This window comes from Pelodiscus sinensis, chromosome 17 (genome assembly GCF_049634645.1).
Source record: "Pelodiscus sinensis isolate JC-2024 chromosome 17, ASM4963464v1, whole genome shotgun sequence".
Taxonomy (NCBI): Eukaryota; Metazoa; Chordata; order Testudines; family Trionychidae; genus Pelodiscus; species Pelodiscus sinensis.
The window spans coordinates 6,353,640-6,376,660 of record NC_134727.1 but is presented as its reverse complement, the minus strand read 5'-3'; the positions used below and the strand labels follow the sequence as shown (position 1 = coordinate 6,376,660).

At 43.1% G+C, this 23,021-nt stretch overlaps 1 protein-coding gene across 2 annotated transcripts in view; it reads left to right on the top strand.

Annotated features, from left to right (window-relative positions):
* DOCK2 (dedicator of cytokinesis 2) overlaps nucleotides 1–23,021 on the top strand; it is a 497,337-nt gene that overhangs the window by 453,166 nt on the left and 21,150 nt on the right. For both annotated transcript variants that reach the window (XM_075900153.1, XM_075900154.1), the window contains 6 exons: nucleotides 403–544; nucleotides 4,785–4,866; nucleotides 9,135–9,219; nucleotides 11,216–11,302; nucleotides 19,057–19,233; nucleotides 20,499–20,582. In XM_075900153.1, coding sequence (XP_075756268.1) covers nucleotides 403–544; nucleotides 4,785–4,866; nucleotides 9,135–9,219; nucleotides 11,216–11,302; nucleotides 19,057–19,233; nucleotides 20,499–20,582 — 657 coding nt within the window. The remainder of the gene's footprint in view (nucleotides 1–402; nucleotides 545–4,784; nucleotides 4,867–9,134; nucleotides 9,220–11,215; nucleotides 11,303–19,056; nucleotides 19,234–20,498; nucleotides 20,583–23,021) is intronic.

Genomic DNA, 23,021 nt, shown 5'->3' with positions numbered 1-23,021 from the left:
CTATCCGGCATTTAAAAATGGCGGCGCCCGGCAAGATGCAAATGAAGCCCGGGAAATTCAAATCCCGGGCTTCATTTGCAACTCCGGTTGCCTACATTAACCACCCTAGTTCGAACTAGGCTGGTAGTGTAGACATACCCTAAGGTACCACAGAACTACTTGTTTTTTTAAAAGTTGCTTATCTCACACTGAGCTTTTTTTTCTCCTGTCTCGAAGCATGAAGCATTATTTTGGGGGAATCAGTGAAATTTTCCTTTGGCTCCTGGAAGTGGATTTCTGAACTAACTAGAGACCCCTGTCAGGTTCAGAGACACCCACAGTGTGGAGCACTATACAAACACACACCTCGCTCCTGCCCCAAAGACCTTCCAGTCTAAGAAGTCTAATATTCGTCTCTTGCAGAACAAAGTGTTCATCTACCGTGGGAAGGAGTATGAACGGAGAGAAGATTTCCAAGCACAGTTAATGAGCCAGTTCCCAAATGCAGAGAAGATGAACACCACCTCAGCCCCAGGAGAGGACATCAAAAACTCTCCTGGTCAATGTATCCTTTAATATAGACATTTACAGAATAAGGAAAAAGTTGTTTTATCAAGGGACCCTGACAGCAACACTGCTGAAATTTGTGGTGCCTGTGAATCATGGTTTATAGAGATGGCAGGCACTGAGACTGGTTCTAGAGGACTTTGATCAGTAAAGATTATGAGAGTCTTGTGAGGTGCTGAGAATTCTCAAATGCTCTAAATGAAAAAACCAGAATCAGGCTGCCTTACTTTCCTGCTGAAGTACTTGGTTCAGAGAAAAGGGCTTTTGCCATATGTAGTAGGTAGATGTCTCTTCAAGGCAGACAAGGCCGGACAGAGAAAAGTCCTTCTCGCTTACCGCAGAGAGCAGGATAAAAGAAACGGGTTCAAATTGCTGCCCAGCATATTTAGATTGAATCTTAGGAAAAACATCCGACCTACACGGAAAGTAGGACATGGAACACAGAACCTGGGGAGCTTGTGGAAGCGCCTTCGCTGGAGGTTTATGAAAAGAGGGTCGGTCGTGGGTGGTTTAGACACAACGAATGTTGCATCTTGGTGGGGGGTTAGACTTGGTGGCTTTTGAGGTCCCTTCTCAGCCAGTGGTTCTATGGTTCTAACATGGATCTTTGTTAAGTAGGAAGGTGACTATAGGCTAGGGGCTTCTGTACAGTAGTATGATGTGAGTCTGTGGACTGAGGCAGTACGGCCTTCACAAACGGCATTCATGCAACAGCATGTGGCAGGGGGACTGGTGACTTGGCAGGAGTCCCTGGGGAGCTCCGGCCCTGGTGGCCAGAGATTTCCCACTCCAGCAGCAGTGGGGCTGATGGCTCCAGGGCCTGGGGAGTCCCGTCTGGGCTGGCAGCCTAGGGGCTGGTGTCAGAACCCTAAGGCAGTGGGGTCAAGGCCTGCATGGAGCTGGGCGCAGTGGGGCCAGAAGTAGCTAGCAGTAGGGAGGGGCTGGCAGGTCAATGACAGGAGACTTCCCCTAGTCTGGTAAATCCCTAATTTGGGACCAGCCAGGTGCCTGACCAAGGAGGTCCAATCTGTACACTAGTCTGAAATGGAAAAGGGAAAGGAAGAACAGTGAGGGATTAACTACAACAGGAAAGGGCAATAACTTTTGATCGGGGAACATTCCAAGAATTTGGTAAATGGTCCAGGGCCTCCTTCTTCTGTAATATTAGCAGAGGAGGTGCAGGGTCTGGGATGGTGGTTGGATGCAGAAAGGAGTTCAGAGTCGAGGAGTGGGGTGTGGGAGGGAGTCCGGAGTCTGAGAGGGAGTTTGGGTGAAGGAGGGGCATGCAGGGTGTGGGAAGGGTTACTGGTGCAGGAGTGGATTCTGATTTAAGAGAGGGGTACAGGACTTAGGAGGGTCCAGAGGCAGGGTGCAGGAGGGGGTGCAGAGGGTTTAGGTTGTGACCTGGAGCAGGGAATTGGTGGGAGGGAAGAAATGAGGTGCCAGGTGCAGGCTCTGGCCAGAAGGCACTTACTGTAGTAGGCGGTTTCCAGCCAGCAGCCCAGCAAGACCCTCAGGCAGGCTCCCTGCCTATTGCACCTCCACATGCCACTCAAAGCAGCCAGTAGCTGGGGACGGGTGTGTCTCTGCATCTCCCTCTTTGCATGTGGGGACCCTCACCTGCTGACTGTAACACAAGCACAAGCTGATCTGCGAGGATTGTGCTGGGGGCAGGGGCAGTGTGTGACACTCCCCTGCCATAGGGCATGCCGCACAGAGACACACACACTGGCCCCAGCAGCTAGTTGCTTTGAGCGGCATGTGGGGCTGCAGCTGGCAGGGAGCCTGCCTGAGGGTCTAACTGGTCTGTGGGGCACTGGTGGCCCAGAATATCACTGGTGGCCCAGCACTGATGTCACACTCCCATCTCTGTATCCCTTCCTTTTTTCTTTTCTTTTCAAGAGTCTGAGGAAGTGAGTTGTGTCTCACTAAAGCTTATGCCCTAATAAATTGGTTAGTCTTTAAAGTGCCACCGGACTCCATGTTAGAAATATAAATGTTTCACAGTTTCTACTTTATAACAGCTTGTCAAGAGACCATCTGTTCCTTTCTTATTTCGCAACACTCAGTAGGGGGATAAAAAGCACTCAAAAAGAAGCTGTTATTGTACTTAATTTACCCTCCACCTTCCCTTCAAAAAAACATACTTTAGCATATGGACATAGGATAGCTTTTGAAATCCACTCAGCCTGTTGCTACATGCTGGGCATCATTTCAGAAGTCTGTTTTTCTTCATTTTTATGTGAACAACACATTGCAATTGTCCTCAGAAGCTGCACATGAAAATGACTGAGACTACATGGGCTGGCTTCTTAGTACTGCTTGTAAATAAATCACGCACATGCTTGTCACACACTTGAAATCTAAGTTTAAACTTACTTAGTCACTGACACAGGGCTTGTCTCCTCAGCATGGGTCTTTTCTGCTAAATAATCCTTTGCTTGAATTAGAAGTACATGGTGGCACAGTGACATCATTCTCAACAATATTCTCCCTTCATCCACGAAATGTACCTGTACTGCTGCATGTAGAGTGTTAGTGCTCATAGCGTGCTCACAGCGTGCTCACAGCGTGCTGTGTACTAACTGCCCCAATGGATTCTGGTACTGAACATTTCCTAGCAGGTGCTGAGGTAGGACTCTGACACTGTGTTTAACACAGACTTGGAAACTTGTCCTGCATGCTAGCTGTGGCCACGCCGGCCGCTGAATGCACAACATGCTGGTGAGCACTAGAATTTCTGCCCCAACCGGTGCTGCATGAACACATCTTGGGCAGACAAGCCCTTGCCATTTGAAATGCCTTTGTTGGGCTTGTGATATTGTTGTTTTCAAGGGGGCACGATGTTGTTGTTGTGAAGGGCTCTCGATGAAAAGGAGACTACGCAAATGTGCATGCATTTGAAAACTGTGGAGGAGCCTGTTCTCTTTTTTTCAGCTCTCTGGAGCTCACAGGGGCCTATGTCACTCACAATATCTGGAGGACTTTTGCTGCAGAAAGCAATCATTTCACAAAAGTGGCAAACACCTCTTTATAGTGACACCTCAGTTTCCAGTTTCACATGGGCAGGCTGTCTCTCTTCCAAGGCTTGTTCCTCCTGTGCCTGTCCTCTCTCTCACCCTGACTTGTGGGGTACTCTGTCTAGTTTAGTCTTCTTTCAGGTTCGCACACAGTTTATCTTCACCAGCCTCATGTATAACAACAGGGGTGAGCAATGGCATTGGCTACCTTGAATGTGTCAGGCCGGCAGGTGGCATTCCTGTCTTTTACAGGCTTTTCACGCATGACCTCCCTTAACAGCTTGTCTAACTGAAAGGGCCCTTGTACACCACCTGACTTTTATAGATCCCATTGTCATTTCTTATGTCACCAGGCAGTGGTGCCATGGCTGTGCGGGTTCCCAGCATTTGGAACTCATGGCAGGACTAAATATTAGATGATCCCTGGCAAGCGTTTGTCTAACCTGCTCTTATCCAGTGATGGGGATTCTGCAACCCCTCTAGGCAATTTGTTCCAGTTCTTAACCACCCTGACAGGAAGTTTTTCCAAAAGTCCAATCTAAATCTCTCTGGCTGCAATTTAAGCCCATTGCTGCTTGTCTTGTCCTTAAAAGTTAAGGAGATTTTTTTTTCTCCCTCCTCCGTGTAACAATCTTTTATGTACTTCAATTATTTTGTTGTTTGGAATGTTCCTGGTGGATCACTCACTTCTTGTCAACTTTTTGAATGGGATGAGTCACTACTATACATAAGGAAAGATGGTGGAATCTGACCTTTAGTGCTTGAGTGAAATATGTAGGAATATGAAATATGGCCATGAAATATTCTATTAAAACAAAGCACCTTCTTATAATATGGAAATCTACAATATAAGAGACTCCCAGTAATTTGCCCACCGGTAAACATCATGATATTTGGCCATTCGATGCCATATGTTATACCATGTCAGAGTTAGTAATGAAAATGTTTGTATTAAGTAGGCTTTCTTTTGCAATACAATAACTATTCAGTTTTATAAATTAACTCACAGGCACTCTTAACGTAACAGTAAAACTGCTCAGATAACTGATACTGTATTGTGCATATATCTCAAAATTAGTCTGCATTTCAGCATTAATATTTCTTCTCTCAAATGAAAATCTGAGGAAGATTGTTCCCAGACAACATATTTGTTTTACCAGGCTACATAACATATTTCATATTAATACTTTGTAAGTCCTTAACTTGTATGATTTTTAGACATTCAGTGCTTTACTGTGCAGCCGGTTTTGGAAGAGCACCCCAGATTCAAAAATAAGCCAGTGCCTGATCAAATCATAAAGTAAGTTTACTTCTGTTTGATAAATGTTGCCATGAAAGGGGTGAGTGTCTGGGTTAATAGTCTAAGGAGAAAAGACAATTAGTTTATTAACAGAGCCAACTTATTGGTGAACCACGGAGCATGCACTTATCTCGGTTGCTAAATATATGTTCCTGACATTTTAGAGAACCTCAGCCATTTAAACACCACCGTATGTGCACAGAAAAACAAAAACAAAAACAACTAACTCTGGATAGGCAGCCAAATTCTGTGCTAATATATATCCACTGCAGCTTCATTGATTTCCTGGGACTGAAAGGTTGTGTGCCAAGGTCATGTTTTCCCATAGTCTGCTTTTCTTCTCCCCAAAATGTAATTTCAGCTTCTTATCCCAATTCCATGGGGAACTGAAGGGGACAGAGGATGTTTTTTCTAGTGCAGGACATGAATTTGTATACTTGTCTGGCCTACTATTTATTGCTTCCTCACTGTGTACGAAGTGAGGTGTGATGGGAATTGGAAGGCAGCAAATGTTAATTCCTGCAAATTCCCTCCTGAAACTGCTTATTGAAAGCCTGGGCGAAGAGCAGCAGGCATAGGGAGCTAGAGACAGGTTTAGATTAAAAGTCGATCCACCCGGCCTGTAGCAATAACCACCCACCAAAACAAACACCGCAGCTGAGCACCAGGGGCAGCAGAACCAATATCAGTAAAGGAACAGAGACAGGTCCCATTTCACCACTACTCTATATGCCATTGTAGTCTCCCCACCATTTCTCTCTTTTCCCTGGGCACGGTTTCACAACCCCAAGGCAGCATCGTGACAACAGCTGCCTTTCTGTCCTCCTCCCCTCTCGGTGCCAAGCGGACATCCTGGGCACCCCAGGAACAGTGACACCACTCATCTGGCTCACCAATCCCTGCCTGAGACAGCAGTTGTCACCTCTGCACATTAAAAGTGACTAGTGCTTGCATGACCCTCTCTCACTGTCTGCAATTTTCCCAGTGTGTCTACTCATATTTATTTTCAGGTCCTTCCTGACACCTTCCTTCCCCACTTGTCCTTTCCTGAACTCTCCTCGCAGCTGGCTCTGTCCTGAGTTCATAGGCTAGGGAGGGAGAATCCTGCTTGTGCAATGAGCCCCAGGGTGGATGGATCTTCCTCCTCATTCAAATCTGGACTGGATTCACACACCTTACCTCCCTCCCTCCCCAGCTGTCCCAGCTCACAGGGCTCCTGGGAAGACTCTTGTTCCCAGGGACTGGTTCCATTGCCTCAGGAGACCACTCCTCCTTGCCAGCAACGTTCCTGGATCCTGCTGTCCCACGTGTTGTTAATCATCTAGCAGATCCACTTTTAGATCTCTTCTTGCCACGAATGGTTCCAGGAAAAAGTGGTCAAAACTGAATTCCCTTTCCAATGAAGAAAAAATGTGCATCTTTTATAGAGTGGAAATGTGATAGCTTGATTCAGATCAGCTCTCAGTAGCCACTTTTGCCCAGCATGTTCAGCTGTGATATAAGGCCAAGGATATTAGCACTAGACACCCTCTCCTTGGAACTGATCATCTTTCTTTTCAGGAGCATGCACATAACAGCCAATTATCCTTATCTTTTTAGTCTAATCCTGTTCAGGCGGCTTTGCAGAAATATAAGACCAGTGATATCTTCTTAGTTAAATAAAAGGGTCTTGATTCTTAGCTAAGAAAATTTTCTGAAAGCAACTGTATTATGTTCGAGAAGGCCGATGTCATGTAGTTCCACATTGGAAGGTTTCCACATTGGGAGGGTTAAAGGTAACTTTTAACAATATTAAGTCTCTCCAAAAAGAAGGCTAAAAGTTCAATAGATTTTTTTATTGTCCTGGTAAATACAGTTAGACTCCCCTGGCTGGCTTCTTCGGACTGAGAAACTGTTCCACGGGCTTTTGTTACATTCCGAATGGATTACTGCAATTCATTGTCTGCAGGCTTGTCAGTCGCATCTTTACAGACATTGCAACTAGTCCAGAATGCAAAAGCACAATGGAGCCACCTAAAACACAAAGGATGCAAAGAAGCACGTTTCCTTTATTTTCAAATGTAATTTGTTGCTCCAGTTTCAACTTGACTTTATTTGATCATTGGTGACTGGGAAGGACCTCAATGAATCTGGCCCTCTTTTAACAGGACTTTGAAGTCACTGCAGGGATAGCCACAGTTTGAACTTGGTGACTGTAAGACTCTTGAAATCCTCTACATAAAGGCAAATCTTTTGCTTTATGTAAGATTTTATAATCACGTGTCAGCTGCAGATGGCACTAAATTTCTTCCACCTATAACAGGGAGGGTACACTTTCAGAAGAACACTTGTTTGTAGCTATAATTCTTATGTAATAGTTGCTTTTAGTGTATGATTTCTAGTAAATTGGTTGAAAAGTGCCCTAAAAGGGGCTATATAAAGTTTTTTGAAGTGTTATGTCTCTTTAATCAGCATGATTTGTCAAAGAGGTCATTTCAGTGAATGTCACCCAGTTCTGGAGTCAACAAAATGAGAGTGCACTTTGCCCAGACTAGGCCTGATGGCTTTTAATCCTACTCTGCCAAAATACAAGGTTATTTCTGAAGTTCTTTCTGGTAATATTTATGTAACTTACACCTAGACATATATAATATAGCTTTTGCCCTACAAAGTCAGTCACTGCTTATCCTTAAACCGAATTCCTAGAATTAAATCTCTCTGGGTATGTCTACACTACCCCGCTAGTTCGAACTAGCGGGGTAATGTAGGCATACCGCACTTGCAAATGAAGCCCGGGATTTGAATTTCCCGGGCTTCATTTGCATAAGCGGCTACACGGGGCACGAACTAGGTAGTTCGAACTAGGCTTCCTCATTTCACTAGGAGTAACGGTAGTTCGTGCCCCCGTGTAGCCGCGCTGCATGGGGTTCGAACCAGTGGGGTTTTTAAAATGGCGGCTTCCCACTTATGCAAATGAGGCCCGGGAAATTCAAATCCCGGGCTTCATTTGCAAGTGCGGTATGCCTACACTACCCCGCTAGTTCGAACTAGCGGGGTAGTGTAGACATACCCTCTCTCTCTCTCTTTCTCTCTCTCTCTCTCTCTCTCTCTCTCTCTCTCTCTCTCTGTGTCTGGGTGTATCTACACTGAATCCTTAGCTCGAAATAAGATACGCAAATTGCGCTACGCAAATTGCGTATCTTATTTCGATTCTTTTTTTAAATTGGCTATTTTGAAATTTGGTGTATCTACACGGTGCCAAATTTTGAAATAAAGCACTATTTCGAGACATCCCTTTTCCCTCATGGAACAAGGTTTACAGGGATGCCAAAATAGCGCGTCCACTATTGTTCGCAATAGTGGACGCATTCAAAAGATGCAGGGTAGCTCTTTCGGGATACCTTTGGTATCCAGAAATAGCATTGCAGTGTAGACGTACCCTAAGTCTGTCTGTCTACCTATCTGCCTCCCTTCTCCCCCACCCTCCACTCGTAGCAGTAGAGTATTTAAAGGGCTAGGACTGTATGTGTTGTATTCTTTCCAAGTTCTCTATCAGTACACTATCATTGTATCTTAAAGCGGCTGGGGGAAGGTGATGTATGTTCCTCTTGCAGTGCAGCAGTAAATGAAGATTATGTTTTAGTTCAGGAGATCATAGTATGAAATTGCACTGAATGCTACTGGTGAATTCTACCTTGATATTCTGCTTCTATAAGATTTTTTTTTCCAAAATCCATCCATGCGTTAAAAGAAATAATTGTTGATATCTTCATATGTTCAATAAGCAGGTATTTTGCTGGGTTGTAAGCCAAATTACCAGGCAATCTGATCAAATGATTTGGCATGGGAAGTGGTTGAATAAGCACACATTTAAGTCCAAAACAAGATATTATCTACTCCACTTGGTCAGTTACTCTTCTTAACAAGATACAGTGCTTTGTGGGTTCAAGTATAAAACATAAGTTAAAGGTGGGTGTCAGTAAAAGCAAAACCCTCCATTACAGCTTCCTCGCAGAATTCCAGCTATATTCTGAAAGGCTCACAGCTGAAAGTGACCTCTCCAGGTCACATATGAGGCAAATCTATGATGAAACTTACAATACTACTCTCTCTTCTCGATGGATACAAGTTTTCAGTCTTCCACACTCTCCCTGCTGTACTTTTCATGAACAGTAAATACACGTAATTTTAAAAAAATAAAACCAGACACAAAATAAAACCATTTACTGTGATGATAGGATCCAGCTGTGTTTAAAGTATGCTGTTTGCTTCTTTTTTTAATCTTTCAGCTTTTATAAATCCAACTACGTTCAACGATTCCACTACTCAAGACCAGTCAGGAAAGGATCTATTGACCCTGAAAATGAATTTGCTGTAAGTAATTTTTTGACATTGGCAACACATTTGTAAAATGTTGGACTTGCTAGGGTTTTGAATGCAGAGCTTAACCCTATAATAGCCATGCCCAGCTGTTCCACTGTGGAAGGCCTACTTTGAAGATCGTGAAATAAGACCAATTTTCATTTCAACTACACTACAATTTAAATAAAACCATGGCTTCTCTAGTTCTACATTGCTCTAAGTATTTTTCAACATATTCTTGTTATACATTTTTGGATGTGTACCCTAATTCTTTATTTTATAATCTTAATGCATCATTGTTTGAGTTTTAGGCAGAACCTCTCAGGTAAGTATGTTAAATATAGTTCTGTTATACTGGGAAGCTCAGTAGTAAAATGTTCTACTGTTAAACAAGACAAAATATAAATACTTATCAATAAAATGCATCACCATCTCTACTTTATAACTGCTCCACTCATAAGCTACTAGTCTGAGCTAAGGCATATAAATCATCTGTTTTCATCACTCGTGAAGTGTTGAAGACTGTATTTATCAAATAGACTTACATCAGCTGTTTAATAATACAACAGCTACAAATAATGTCCTTAGTTTTAATACACTTTGATATCTACAAGTGATATAAATTATATGATTTTTATAATGTCATGTACAACAGTTTGGCAAGTTTTCTTTCTTCAAGGAATAAATATATAATGTTATATTATATCATAACATTGTAAAATTGAATGTGTTTTTTGGGTCACATTTTATGGTAAGCCACTGCTGTCAGGAAATAGATGGAAGAAGAGCTTAGGTTTTCAGATTTGTAAGAGCACCTTAATTTCAAAATTGTACGAAGCACTTAAATTATATGTGGTATTCTGATCAGTGACTAAATTATATGTATTGTTCTGAACGGTGACTAAATTATATGTGTTGTTCTGAACGGTGACTAAATTATATATATCGTTCTGATCAGTGCCTAACAACACTAGCTAGTGAAACCAAGGTGTGGACAGGGAAAATACATACTGTCCCAAAACTCTGAGCAAGTGACATTGGGTTCATCCTATGCTCCCAGTTCTAGAACTTTTAATGTCCGAGTATGGTGATGTGGAATGGGTTTGTCTGAGAATCCGACACTATGGTTACACACTGTACCTTTTGAGGAAGGGAAATATTAGTATTTCTGGTCTGCATATGGGGAAGTTGAAGTTGTGTCTGCATTAGAGCAGTTGTTAAAATTTCCCACTGTTACTACCAGTCTGCTCCCCATGGTAACAATACTAGGAACATTAGGTTAGGCAGGCCACTAGCAATTAAATCCACCTTGTTGTCTAACCCACAACAAAATGGTTAAAATTCTGTGCTCTAATGCAGAACTGCTAGGCTGCTCAGGCCAGTTGTTTTCCTTAAAGGTTCTCAATTCAGAGTAAAAAAGGCCAGAGTTAGTGATTTACCAGGGATCACACACTATCAATATTATTTAAATTATTATTTAAAACATTGTTAGCCCTCCTCTCTATTTAAAATATTCAAGGTGGCTTACAAAATATTTAAAAACACAATAAATAAATATATATAAAACAACATATAGGACTCCAAGGTGGGGGGGCATAAAATCTGCTAAAATACCTCAAGAGGAGGGACATACAACTAAACACCAATAAAACCACAGGTAAAAAGGGTAATTAACTTAAATTACAGATTACCCTCCAATGCTTCCTAAGACCAATTCTTACGACATGCTACTTTACAATAGATACCAAAAATTCACCAATAGTGGCAGAGTTGGGAGTAGAATTTCAGGGGTTCCTTGTCTTGTCTTGTCTAAACTGAGAGTTTAATGATGACACAATTTTGAAACAATAAACCACAAATTGCTGTTCTGGAGTCCCATTTCTGCCTCTTTCTTTGTGCAAATCATTCAGTGTCATCTTTCCACCTAATCTTTTGCAATATAACTTCCATCACACCTGAAATATCCTGAAAATACTAAAGGTATCTCTTTTTTCCCCCCAATGGACAGTCTATGTGGATTGAGAGAACGTCATTTGTTACAGCATACAAACTTCCTGGAATTCTGCGTTGGTTTGAGGTTATCTCCATGTCACAGGTGGGTATTTACATGCTAAGTATCATGATATTTGTCTGGAAGTGGGTGACAGGAGAGGGATCATGTGAGGATTTCCTGATGTGTTTCCTCCCTCTGAGGCATCTGGTACTGGCCACTGTCGGTAGACAGGATACTGGGCTAGATGGACCTTTGGTCTGACCCAGTATGCACTTCCTTATGTTCTTATATGTAAATTAATGTATATACATACAGGCTGTGTCTACATTGGCACCCCTTTCCGGAAAAGAGATGCTAATGTAGACTTTGGAATAGGCAAATCCGCGGGGGATTTACATATCCCCCGCAGCATTTGCATTAACATGGCTGCCGCTTTTTTCCGGCTTGGGGAAAAGCCGGAGAAAAGCACCAGTCTAGACGTTATTCTCCGGAAAGTAGGAATAAGAAATCCTCCGGAAAAGGCTTTATAGACGGTAAAGACAGAGAATAACATCTAGACTGGTGGAAAAAAGCGGCAGCCATGTTAATTCAAATGCCGCGGGGGATATTTAAATCCCCCGCGGATTTGCCTATTCCAACGTGCTACATTAGCATCCCTTTTCCAGAAGGGATGCCAGTGTAGACGTAGCCGCAGTGTAGAAGTTCTAACCCCAGACCTATCCCATCCATAGGATGAATTGGGGCAGCCACTCCAGGCCCCATGTTTATGGGGGGCCCTGCAGTGGCCACACTAACTATCCTATGGACAGGAGGGACCTGGGAATTACATAGGCCTGCAGGAGGTCACAGCAGGGGTCACAACCCTCCACTCACCACTGGGAGTTAAAGTGACCCAGCAGCCTTCTTTGCTCTGCCACCCTCCTGGCCCTCTGGACTTAGCTTCTCCGCAGCGGCGCAATTACTAGTAAAGCTGCTAGTACCAGATGATACTCACCCTAGGAATCTGACGCAAACTCACTTATGAAATCCTCCTGGCCCCATGGCACTCTGTTTCTCACCACCACCATGGAGAAGCATGGTGCAGCAGGCCAGGAGAGGGCTATTCAGCAGGGTGGAGCAGGCTGCCTGCGTTCTCCGGCTGCCACCACCCGCATGGTGAGTGGAGAGGGACCCTTGCTGCTGCTGCACCAGCATCCCATAATCCCCTGGACTGGGTTGTTCGGGAGTGTGAGTAAGCAGGTGGAGTGGGGGCGGAGCAGGGGTGGGGCTTGGTAAACGGGTGGGGTGGGGCAGGGCCTGTGGTGGGGGGGAGTTGCTCCTGGCCCTCTGTCCACCCTCAGAACTGCCCTGTCTAACCCAGGCTGACATGGAGATTAGATGGTTCAAAATGTTCTCTTTTGGTTTATTTTCTAAATTTACTTACAAGACTACTACTGCTACTCCCTCATGGGTGGGTTTTTTTTCTGAAATCACTGCAAGCTGCATGCAAACTATTTCAAAACATCATAATAGAAGCTCGACCTAGATGTATTCCCCTCCTCCCGCAGAAGAAAGAACGCCCCCATGGTTAAACAGCAGCGTGAAAGAGGCAGTTAGAAGCAAAAAGGCAATCGTTGAAACATTGCAGTCAAACCCTAGCGAGGAAAGAAGAAAGAAACATAAACTCTGGAAAATCAAATGCGAAAGTGTAATTAGGCAGGCCAAAAAAAAGAATTTGCAGAGCAACTAGCAAAAGACACACAGAGGCTTTTTCAAAAGTATCTTTTGAAAAAGCCTCTTTCGAAAGTGGCTTGCAGTCTAGACGTAGCCTCTTTCAAAAAAGAGCGTCTAGATTACAAACAGTACTTTCGAAAAAGCAAGCCGCTTTTTCAAAAGAGAGAACCCAGGCAGTCTGGATGCTCTCTTTTGAAAAAGCACAGTTTGCATTACATAACGCCTTTTTTTAAAAGAGCACTTTAGAAAAAAGATGTTCTTCCTCGTAAAATGAGGTTTTCCATGGTCAAACTGCCAAGTTTTTTCGATTTACTTTCAAAAGAATGCGGCAGCAATCTAGACATAGGGGACTTTTTTTGAAAAAGGGCCACTTTTTTTGAAAAAAGACCTTGTAGTCTAGACATACCCAAACTAAACAGCAAAGGAAAAAAAAATACTAAGAACATTAGAAGCAGAAAGCTTGGCATCCATAAGGGAGACCTCTGAGGGTACAAAGACATGGGGATAAAAACCTTCAGCATGGCACGAGTAACAGTTAATTCGAACTAAGGAGTTAGTTTGAATTAACATTTAACTGCCGCGTCTAGCCGCGGGCAGTTAGTTCGGACTAAGGGGGATTTAAAAATGGCGGCGCCCGGGAACATGCAAATGAAGCCCAGGATATTTAAATCCCGGGCTTCATTTGCAACTCTGGTTGCCCACATTTGCCTACCTAGCTCAAACTAACGAGCTAGTGTAGACATGCCCTTGTTGTCTTAATGTTTTTTTGTTAATTTGATCCACTAAAAATCTCACTGACCACAAAATTGGACACCACTTCCAATCCAGGATCTCAAATGTCCAGTTATAAAAAACCTGGCCCGTGAAAGATACAAGAGCTTGATTCAGGGGGAAAGAACATCAGCCCCTCCCACAGAACACACTGAAAACCTCCTCAAAGCCAGATGGAAGTCCTGAAAAAAAATCAGCAGCACAGCACTAGAATGTGAGATTTTTATTGCTGCATCAGACCCAGTCACAGCAAGTTCAAATCTTTACATCCTCAATGTTCTGTACATTTTGTAAAATATAACTCGTGGTTCTGAATGGTCAGGAACTGGAGTTCCATTGTTTAGGCAGGTGTGAATTATATAGCCTAAACAAAACCAAGAGATTTAATACCTGAAAAACCTGTGGATTCCAAAGTTTGGCCAGCATCATTGAAAAATTTTTTAACTGAGGCTCAGTCCTAGACAATCCCCTCATTTTTCAGTAGGGCAACAGAACAACAGAATAGTTATTTATTTTCAGATGCAAACAGATACAAACAGTGGCTTTGTTTGAGTTGCAGGCCCTGTGGACCGTAAATAATTTGACTGAAAACAATTTGAATTTAAATGGCTGAATTTCACAGAACTTTGAATGTACATTTCAGAGCATTGTGTTTAAATATTTTGCATACACTATATATACTTTTTCACATATGTGCTCACATTCGGTACTGTATATAGGCCAGTTATAAATATAATCTGGTTTATTGCTTACATGTCACATTCATCAACATATTAGGATCATATTGTAAAATCCCCACAAAGGTTTTTTGCCTGCAGGAAAAACCGCATTTTAATGTATTTCCTTGGCAACTGAAATTTATAACCAAGTACAGAAATGTGAGTATGAGACTGTCAAATTAAAACTCATTCTTCAAAGAAAAACTTCCTTATCTATGTTACTAGCAGCACCCTAAATTATTATGAAGAAAAATAAATTTTGATTTCCTTTATCATTTCTAGAGGGCTTTGTTGCATACCATTCATTTCTGAAAATGAAAACCAACTCATTAGTTCCTCTTCCTTTCATGTGGTAAAGCAAGACACAGGACCACTCAGGTGTGGCCTGGCTGCCCCTCCGCAGATGGCGATGGAGAAGCGATTGGGGCAACCTTGAGTGGAACTGGGACCCTGGGCTCCAAGTTGCAATGCAGTTTGGGAGCTCTCACAATGGGTCCCTGGCACAAACCGATGTCTCCTTCTCTTGGGCAGACTTGAATGTGGGAAACACTCATTTCAAACTGGCAAAGGGGGTTCTGGGGATGGAACTAGGACAGTGCTGTGAAAACTAGGGCTGTGGCAGATGTGGTGTTAGAGTTTCAAACCTGTATCTAAGTGATTTTTCCCTACAATTATTTCTATTCAGAGTTTTTATGAAAGATGAGCCAATATATTTTGGCCTGTATTACCTGACCATAAGCTCCATTTTCCTCCTGTTCCACACCCGCATCACTCAAGCCTTGTGTTCTTGCTACCTGCTCCCTTCTTTAACACTCACTCCCTCAGTCTGCTCCATACCTGCCCATCCCTTTTTCCCCACAATCCCTCCTGTTCCTGGTATAGTCTCCCTCTCTTCCCCACATGCTTTATCAGGACTGCCTTGTTAGCTTTCCACCACCACATCTCTGTTTTACAGCCTCCAGAGCACTGAGCATAGAAACTATCTGAGTTCTGAGAGTATTGGCAGTCTCCTAAGAGTGGTTTTGCTTTGCTCTTTTTTACCTATGGCCAATGGGAGCTGCAATCGCTGTACATGTTGAGGCACAGGTGCATAGAGTGGCAGCGGCCCACCAGGCGCTACACCTGGTGAACCACCACCATTTTATTGCCCACCCCTGCTCTAGAGGGTGTGAAAGCAAAAGCACATTGCTGTGTGGCATAGTAATTGGCCCTTGTCGACTCTTTTGATGCAGGCTAAAACTCCCTAACATATATGAAATTAGCATGTATCTAACAATCTGATCTCGGGGTGTGTCTAGACTACAGGGTTTTGTCAACAAAAGTGGACTTTTGTCGACAAAACTATACCTGCGTCTACACTACTGCCGAGTTCTGTTGACGGTAAGTCGGCAGAACACAGCAGTTTTGTCGACGGCGGTAAACCTCATTCTACGAGGAATAACACCTTTTTTCGACAGAGTTATGTCAAGAAAAGGAGCTATTGCATCCACACTGTGCTTTTTCAAAAGAGAGCATCTAGACTCTCTGTAGAAAAAGCGGCTTGCTTTGTCGACAGAACTGGCTGTAGTCTAGACGCTCTTTTTTGACAGAGGCTTTGTTGACAGTATCTGTCAACAAAGTCTCTATTGAAAAAAGCCTGTAGTCTAGACGTACCTTCAGTGAGACAGTACTACACTAATGCACACTGCGGAACTTTTAGTCCACATCAGCATAGTCTCCCCAGACCAGTGAGCATGCCAAAACGTTTGGTTCACTTGAGAGTTTACTTCCCTCTAGTATGCTTGCATGTAGACAAGCACTAAAAAGCAAGTATTTAATTTGCAAGTGTTACAATAGCTTAAATCACTAGTAGGAGAACACTGTGAAGGCTGGACAGAGATCCAAGAGCTTCCTAAACTAGGATTTGTCTTAAGCATTAGACCTTCATTTCCCATATACTTAAGATTAAATGGCTATTTGTACCTATAGTACAGTATTAGTTTCTGTATAACCAACTAAAGCTAAAGTTGGCTAAAGAAGCCAAGGTTATCTTGGTGGTTTTTTGCTGCTGTGCTCTTCCCCACATGCTTTATCAGGACTGATTTGTTAGCTTTCCACCACCGCATCTCTGTTTTACAACTTCCAAAGCACTGACCATGGTATATTGGAGCACAGCGCTGAACCAGTTAGAAAGGGAGCATGGGTGAGTGTGATCACTTCTTTGCTTCCATTCTTCTCAGGCAACATGATGAGCAGAGCATCTCTCCCTCTCCTGTCCCACTTTGGGCATTGGCACACGGCTCAGTCTTTCTAAGACAGCCGCCAGCTCTCCTACACACCCCATAACAAAAGAGAAAACAGACGTGTGACTGGCTAGCAATAAGCTATAAAAAGATATCTGCTTTTCTCTTGCTCTTACCTATGTTGACAGAACCCAATTCACGGCTGCACAAATGCAGACAAGAAAAGATCTTGTTTTGAGAGGCTTGATATGGTTACAATAGCTCTAGCACAGACATCAAACCCATTCGATTTTTATCTAAGACATGAAAATGGCCAAGGAGGGGGTTGTCAACAGATGTTACAGAAATCATCATCTATGATACAATATTTGTGTGCCTTGGCTCTTTCATCCCGCAGTGCTGGGAGCATGCATTTCAAAAGCATGTCCTGCTAGCACAAGACATCACTAAAATGTTCTCACTCTCTCTTTTTTGCCTTCTCGTATATTTTCAGGTCTTTCCCCTTGTTCTTGATTACAAAGGACAAAAGCATGAAAGCAGCGTCTTGGTTTCCTAGGAGTTCATCTGCTCCTGCTGCTATTCTTTACCTGAAGTCATAATCTTCTCTTTGTGACATTTCAGTTGGTTACTTTGCTATTGATTATAATTTCAGAGGCAGATACAAGGGGATTATGAATTCAGAGGTGGAATACACAACATCAGTGGACGTATTCTTTAGAAACCGAAATCCTGTCCTTTTATTCAAATGTCCTGAGGAGAGCGGATTGCATACAAACGCATACAAGTTACAGAAGAAGGGTTGTTTTTCAATAATTTTTTTCTCAGAGCTCTGCTATGATGAGTCGGGTCTTCACTCCCCTCCACCTCTTCTCTCTCCACACACACACACACACATACACACGCACGCGCACGCGCATGCACCGCCCCTCCCCCCTCACACACACATACAAAACTGTTCACTTTGAAAAAAATTTGTATTTCCTCAGTGCTCTCAGAACAAGAAGGTACAGCTGGCAGATGCAATGGATCTATATCTGGTGGTGTTCTTGAGAGTTGGCTAAAAAACGGGGCCCTATGCTGAGTTATCTAACCCAGCTGGACTCTGTTTAGCAGGAGGCCAGGGAGGTTTTAGGAGTCAGCAGGGTGTGTGTTTTGTTTGGTTCAGGGCCACCAATGAGGGGGAGGGGCGAAGGGGGTATAATTGAAGTGGCATCAAGGGCCAAAGCCCTGGGCTGTTTAAATTGCCCCCAGTGTGCTCCGTGGTGTGCTCTGAGCAGCACTAAGGACTGGCCAGGAAGGGGGAGCTTGGCAGCATGGTCTGGGTGGTGCTGAAGGCTGGCTGACTCCAGTCCCACCCCTTCTGCCTGAGGCCTTGCCCCCTTCTGGGAGCATTATGTCGAGCTCCCCTCCCCCCAATGTTACTCAGGGCCCCAGCATGTCTGTCGTTCCTTCACTAGACAAAGCTGACACTTCTGCTATAGGGATGGATGAATGTATTGGTATCGCTCTGGTGGGAAAGTCCCAGTGTACAATAATTCTGGGAAAGCTGGGCCTACTCTCTTCCAGCCTTTCAATCCAGATTTACTAAATCACCGAGACACTGTGCTCCAGGTCATGTTCGTGAGTGGGCAGTGTATTTCTGAGGCGAGACGGGTACTTACTCAGCTTACATTGGAAGGCACTCTTGGACGCTTTTCATGACAGGTGTTAAAAATGCACCCATCGATGTGCTCAGCTGGTCCTCTCCTTTGCGCCAAGATGAGGGTCTTTCCTTATATTAATCAGTGTCCATAGGGATTGCTCTCAGAGACTGCGCGAACCTCTGAGGTTCCAGAATGCTCAGGGTAATTTAGTGCTTAGTTAATTGCCCATGATCTAGTGGGTAACGATATGTTCTGCATATGCCCAGTTACATATTAGTACCTCCCCTTCTCTTCCTCACTGTATACATCACATGGTATGTGGCTTAATTAACTCTGTGACACAGATCGTATCTTCCGTTACATCTACATAACGTGGCCTTGATCCCAAGAAAGTCAAAATCCCTTGGACCTCCATCATTTGTTATTTCAAAAGTGCTTATACCATAGGAAAGAGAAACAATACCATGTGACTACGATGGCAAATCACACAGCAGCAGTCATGAATAGCACAGACAGTAGGTGAACAATCCACAAATCAGTTTATTCATTCCACAACAAATATACCATGCAACAAACTAGTAAAAATCAAAGTCTGCCCATGGACCGAAATTAGGGCTTGATTTGTTGATTGAATTGTTGCTCAGGAGTAGTTTTCCAGATGTATATACAAGTATTCACTAAAAAGAGGGGAAAATGATAAGCAGGCGATTTTCTCTAGGCTAGCTCTTCTATTAATGAAAACCAAGCAAAAACCAGGCACACTAAACATTCCTCCTCTTATTTCATAGATGACCATTAGTCCGCTGGAGAATGCCATCGAGACAATGTCCATGACAAACGAGAAAATTCTGATGATGATTAACCAGTACCAGGGTGATGAGAACCTTCCCATCAATCCTCTCTCCATGCTTCTGAATGGAATTGTTGACCCAGCTGTCATGGGCGGTTTTGCTAAATATGAAAAGGTAAGGGTTCTAATTGCTGTAAGGTCGTCTTCACAGATTTTTCTATTCTCATTAATGATGATAGTCCTGCTTCTTCCTCTGCCTACTGATTGTCAAAAGCTGGGGTGGGAGATACTAGGATGGGGACAAAGAAAAGCTGAACCTCATTAATTGGAAGAGCCTCAGAATCTGGTTACATATGACCCAAAGTCTCCTTTAAAAGTTGACTCTAACATGGATGCTTAACATTTGCACATGGGAGGATACCATTACGCATGATAGAACAAAATAGCTTTCCTTAGCTCAACTGGTTTGGCCTGTGATAAATCACTGCAAGTTCTGCTTCTGGCAGACACAGAGTTAGCATATCTCTTACCTTGCTAATTGCTTTTCCCTGTCACTGCAGCCTTTTACAAAGCAGTTTTTGTTTTGTTTTTGTACAATGTGGTACATGGAGACTCATCCACTTAAGGAACACAATTATTGAAGATCTGTCTCCCAGAGAGCCTCATAACAAAATTTGTGGAAGGGATATTAACTCTCATGCATCAAGGCTGAAGACCGTCTCTAACTATTAGAGATTACGATGAGACTTAAATGTCACATATCGTTGGAGCTCTTGCCCCTAGTGCTGGCTGTAGTCAGAGACAGGATTATGGGACTAAGTGGCCTATATTCATTTGTTCCCTGGCAATCCAGACCTCTGTCCAAATCTAGAGACGTCCTGGAAGTTTCTGCACGCCATTTCAAACAAGCGTATCTGCATGATACTCCCCAGACCTGGAGTGAGTCCATCTGCCATAACATAGCTGTTTGTGTGCTATTTTTTAAGTAATAAGTAATAGATCAAGTTATGAATTGCTTTGGTATAGGTCTGTGTCCCATAATGGCAGATGGAAACGTTAAACTGCTCTCTAACCGATCATCCATGAGGTGCGCTTATGTGAGCCAAACAAAAAAGGCACCATTCGTTGATGAATAACTTGTGGTGCTCCAAATTCAGGGGTGCCGCTAACTGAGGGAAGTGTTCATTAAAAACCCTTGAAAACGAGAGGTTGGCTATTCAAGGTGGCTGTTCTTGAGCTTAAATGTGTTACATGCCCTTTGAACCTCAGTTGGTTTACTAATAAAGCATCACCACAAGCAGCTGTGCTATAGGCAAGTGGATGTCTTATCATTCGATTGGCACTAGCTAGAGTTCTGTAGTGATCACTGGCTCACACGGGAGACAGCATTAATTCTTTTTCATGTGAAGAAGGACTGAATGATTTACATGCCCCTCGCAGGCTTTCTTCATCGACAAGTATGCCAAAGACCATCCAGAGGATCAAGAAAAGCTGAACAGACTCAAAGATCTGATTGCTTGGCAGGTAATGCCATATTGGCAGCAATTTTCTGCAGTTTTCCTGGCTATTCCTTTCTTCCATTTATCAATTTGCTGTCCATTGGAAGTGTGTCATGTGACCTACATGATTCCGTGATTTTTAGATCTATGTTTACCTCTCCTGCTTTTTTAAAAGGGGGGGGAGGGAACCAACATTGTAGCTAAAAACTAACAAACTGGATTGGTGCTCCATTACTAAAGGGTTTTACAGTGGGCTCCTATGAAATCATTCCCTTTACCCTGTGATAAATCTCCCGTCCTGCGGACACATGGGATTGCAAAGAGGAGGGAAGAGAGAGGTATTAATTTGAAATCAATTCAGGCAACACAAAAGGAGATGTAAGCCCCTCAGCAACATGTATAACTGGAAATCTTCTTTACAGACAAACTTGCTGAGATGATGGATCAAATTACACAGCCATGAGTTGTCTTCTGAAATGGAGTGGGGACAGATATAACTTTGTAGGGGATCTAGAGATAGCCTCCTTTTTATTTTTAAAATAACTGCCCTTCTTTTTAATAGTTTGATGCATTACAAAAGAAATATATTTCATCCTTGATGGGCTGGATAGCTGTGTCCAGAGAGGGGTGTGGGTGAAAAGTGAAATACCATGAGACTCAGAGAAATCACCCTACCTCCTCTGTACAGTTTGAGTGAAGATCCTGAACAAAAGACCACAAAGATACCCTCTCCAGACCATCTCTGGGATGGTATGCCTACTACAATTTGCTCAAAATGAGCTCCCCTTATAGCTACTGGGTAACATTTTACATTCTAGCAGACGTCCCTGTAGACAAAAAAGAATGTGTAAGAAAACCACATCGATGGGAGAAGGGAAACTTATAAATATTAGAAAACAGTTCTCCAGTTCACCCTAATTTTTAGCTTCCTTCACACATTTTTAACATCCATTGTTTGTCATATTTCTGGAGTCAAAAGCCATAATGGAATTTTTGGTGGCTTAGGGGCTGTGCAGCATATGTCCCATATCCAGGGGTGGATATAGGGCAGGGCGAACGGGGCAGCCGCCCTGGGCCCCACGCTTCAGAAAGCCCCGCGCATGCGCCGTGGCAAAGGGGGGACCCCGCAGAATTATGCTGCCCGGGGCCCCACAAAACTGTCATCTGCCCCTGCCCGTATCACTTGCATGATTGCTGCTGCACATCCTTAAGCAAGGCTCAGCTCCTCCTCCAGCCTAGAGGAGTGGCAGTAAATACTTCATAAAGTTTACTTTGTAGAGAAAAACCAGAATATTCTACCTGCGCGAGCTACATTCCAGCTATTTCTTTCTTATGTTTAAAGTATACTTTGCTAAGCAAGCCAACCTGTGGCATTCCCTGGTTCTCAAAGAATACAACACATCTACTGCAGGCAATGTCACAAAAGCAACATCAGAGTCAAGGGAAATAGCTTTCCTATTGTCCTACACTATTTGGTGCTACAATAGAGGGGAAAAAAGAAGCCTGACTTCAGGAAATATCAGAGCTATTTTTAAGAGCTCGTCAAAATAGTTAATGCTGCTACAAAACTGTATCTGGGACACAGAGTGACTGTGGGATAGAAAACCTTCATTTTAAATTTCTCTGCCAATCTATAGCTATTGCTGTTTGTGAATACTTCCCCCTCTCTGCTCAGAACTGTAAACAGCATGAATGAAAGAGAAATATACTGTACTTGTTATGAACAGAATAGGCATAAAATCATTACACTAAGTTCGTGTGCAATATTAAAATACGTGCATGATTCTTAAATGTCGCAAACCCTACTACTGGGTTCCTTTTCTCCCGTAACATGGATGGCTGGGAAATATTATTAATTAGATAGTAATTCTCTTACCAGTAATATGTAACTCTAGATTTCTTTTGATATGTCCTGCATATCCCTCTTTCTACTATGAACCAGCTACACTGCATATTTCCCTTCACTGTAGTATTAGAACAGCTCTCCAATGGGCATGAAATATGGTTCACAACACTCCTATGAGGAAGGGAAGCCTTATGTCCATTGGACAGCTACAGAGGCAGAAGGTCTTGATGTATCTATTCCTTTCTCTAACCACATGTAACACTTTCAAATATTTTTTTTTAAGTTTCCTCAACTGCATCTTGTTGAATTTTAATTGATCTGGTTTTCGGGCTTATGGTAAGTGATGGCCACTAAATTTGACAGACTTGTCTCCTGGATTCCCTTCACCCTGATCTGAACAGTGTCCTCCCTACTGAGAGTTGGAAATACTGAATGGATACCGCACATTGTACAACGACATTGCAACCACTGTGGTTTGTCTTGAATTGGGTACAATGTCCGTAGGCCCCCGAATTGTGACATAGACTCTTCCCTGTTAGCCCCACTGAGAGGACTAGAAGATTGTCCATAACAGAGGCAGGCAGAGAATAAACTCCATAAAATACGCTGAGAGCTATA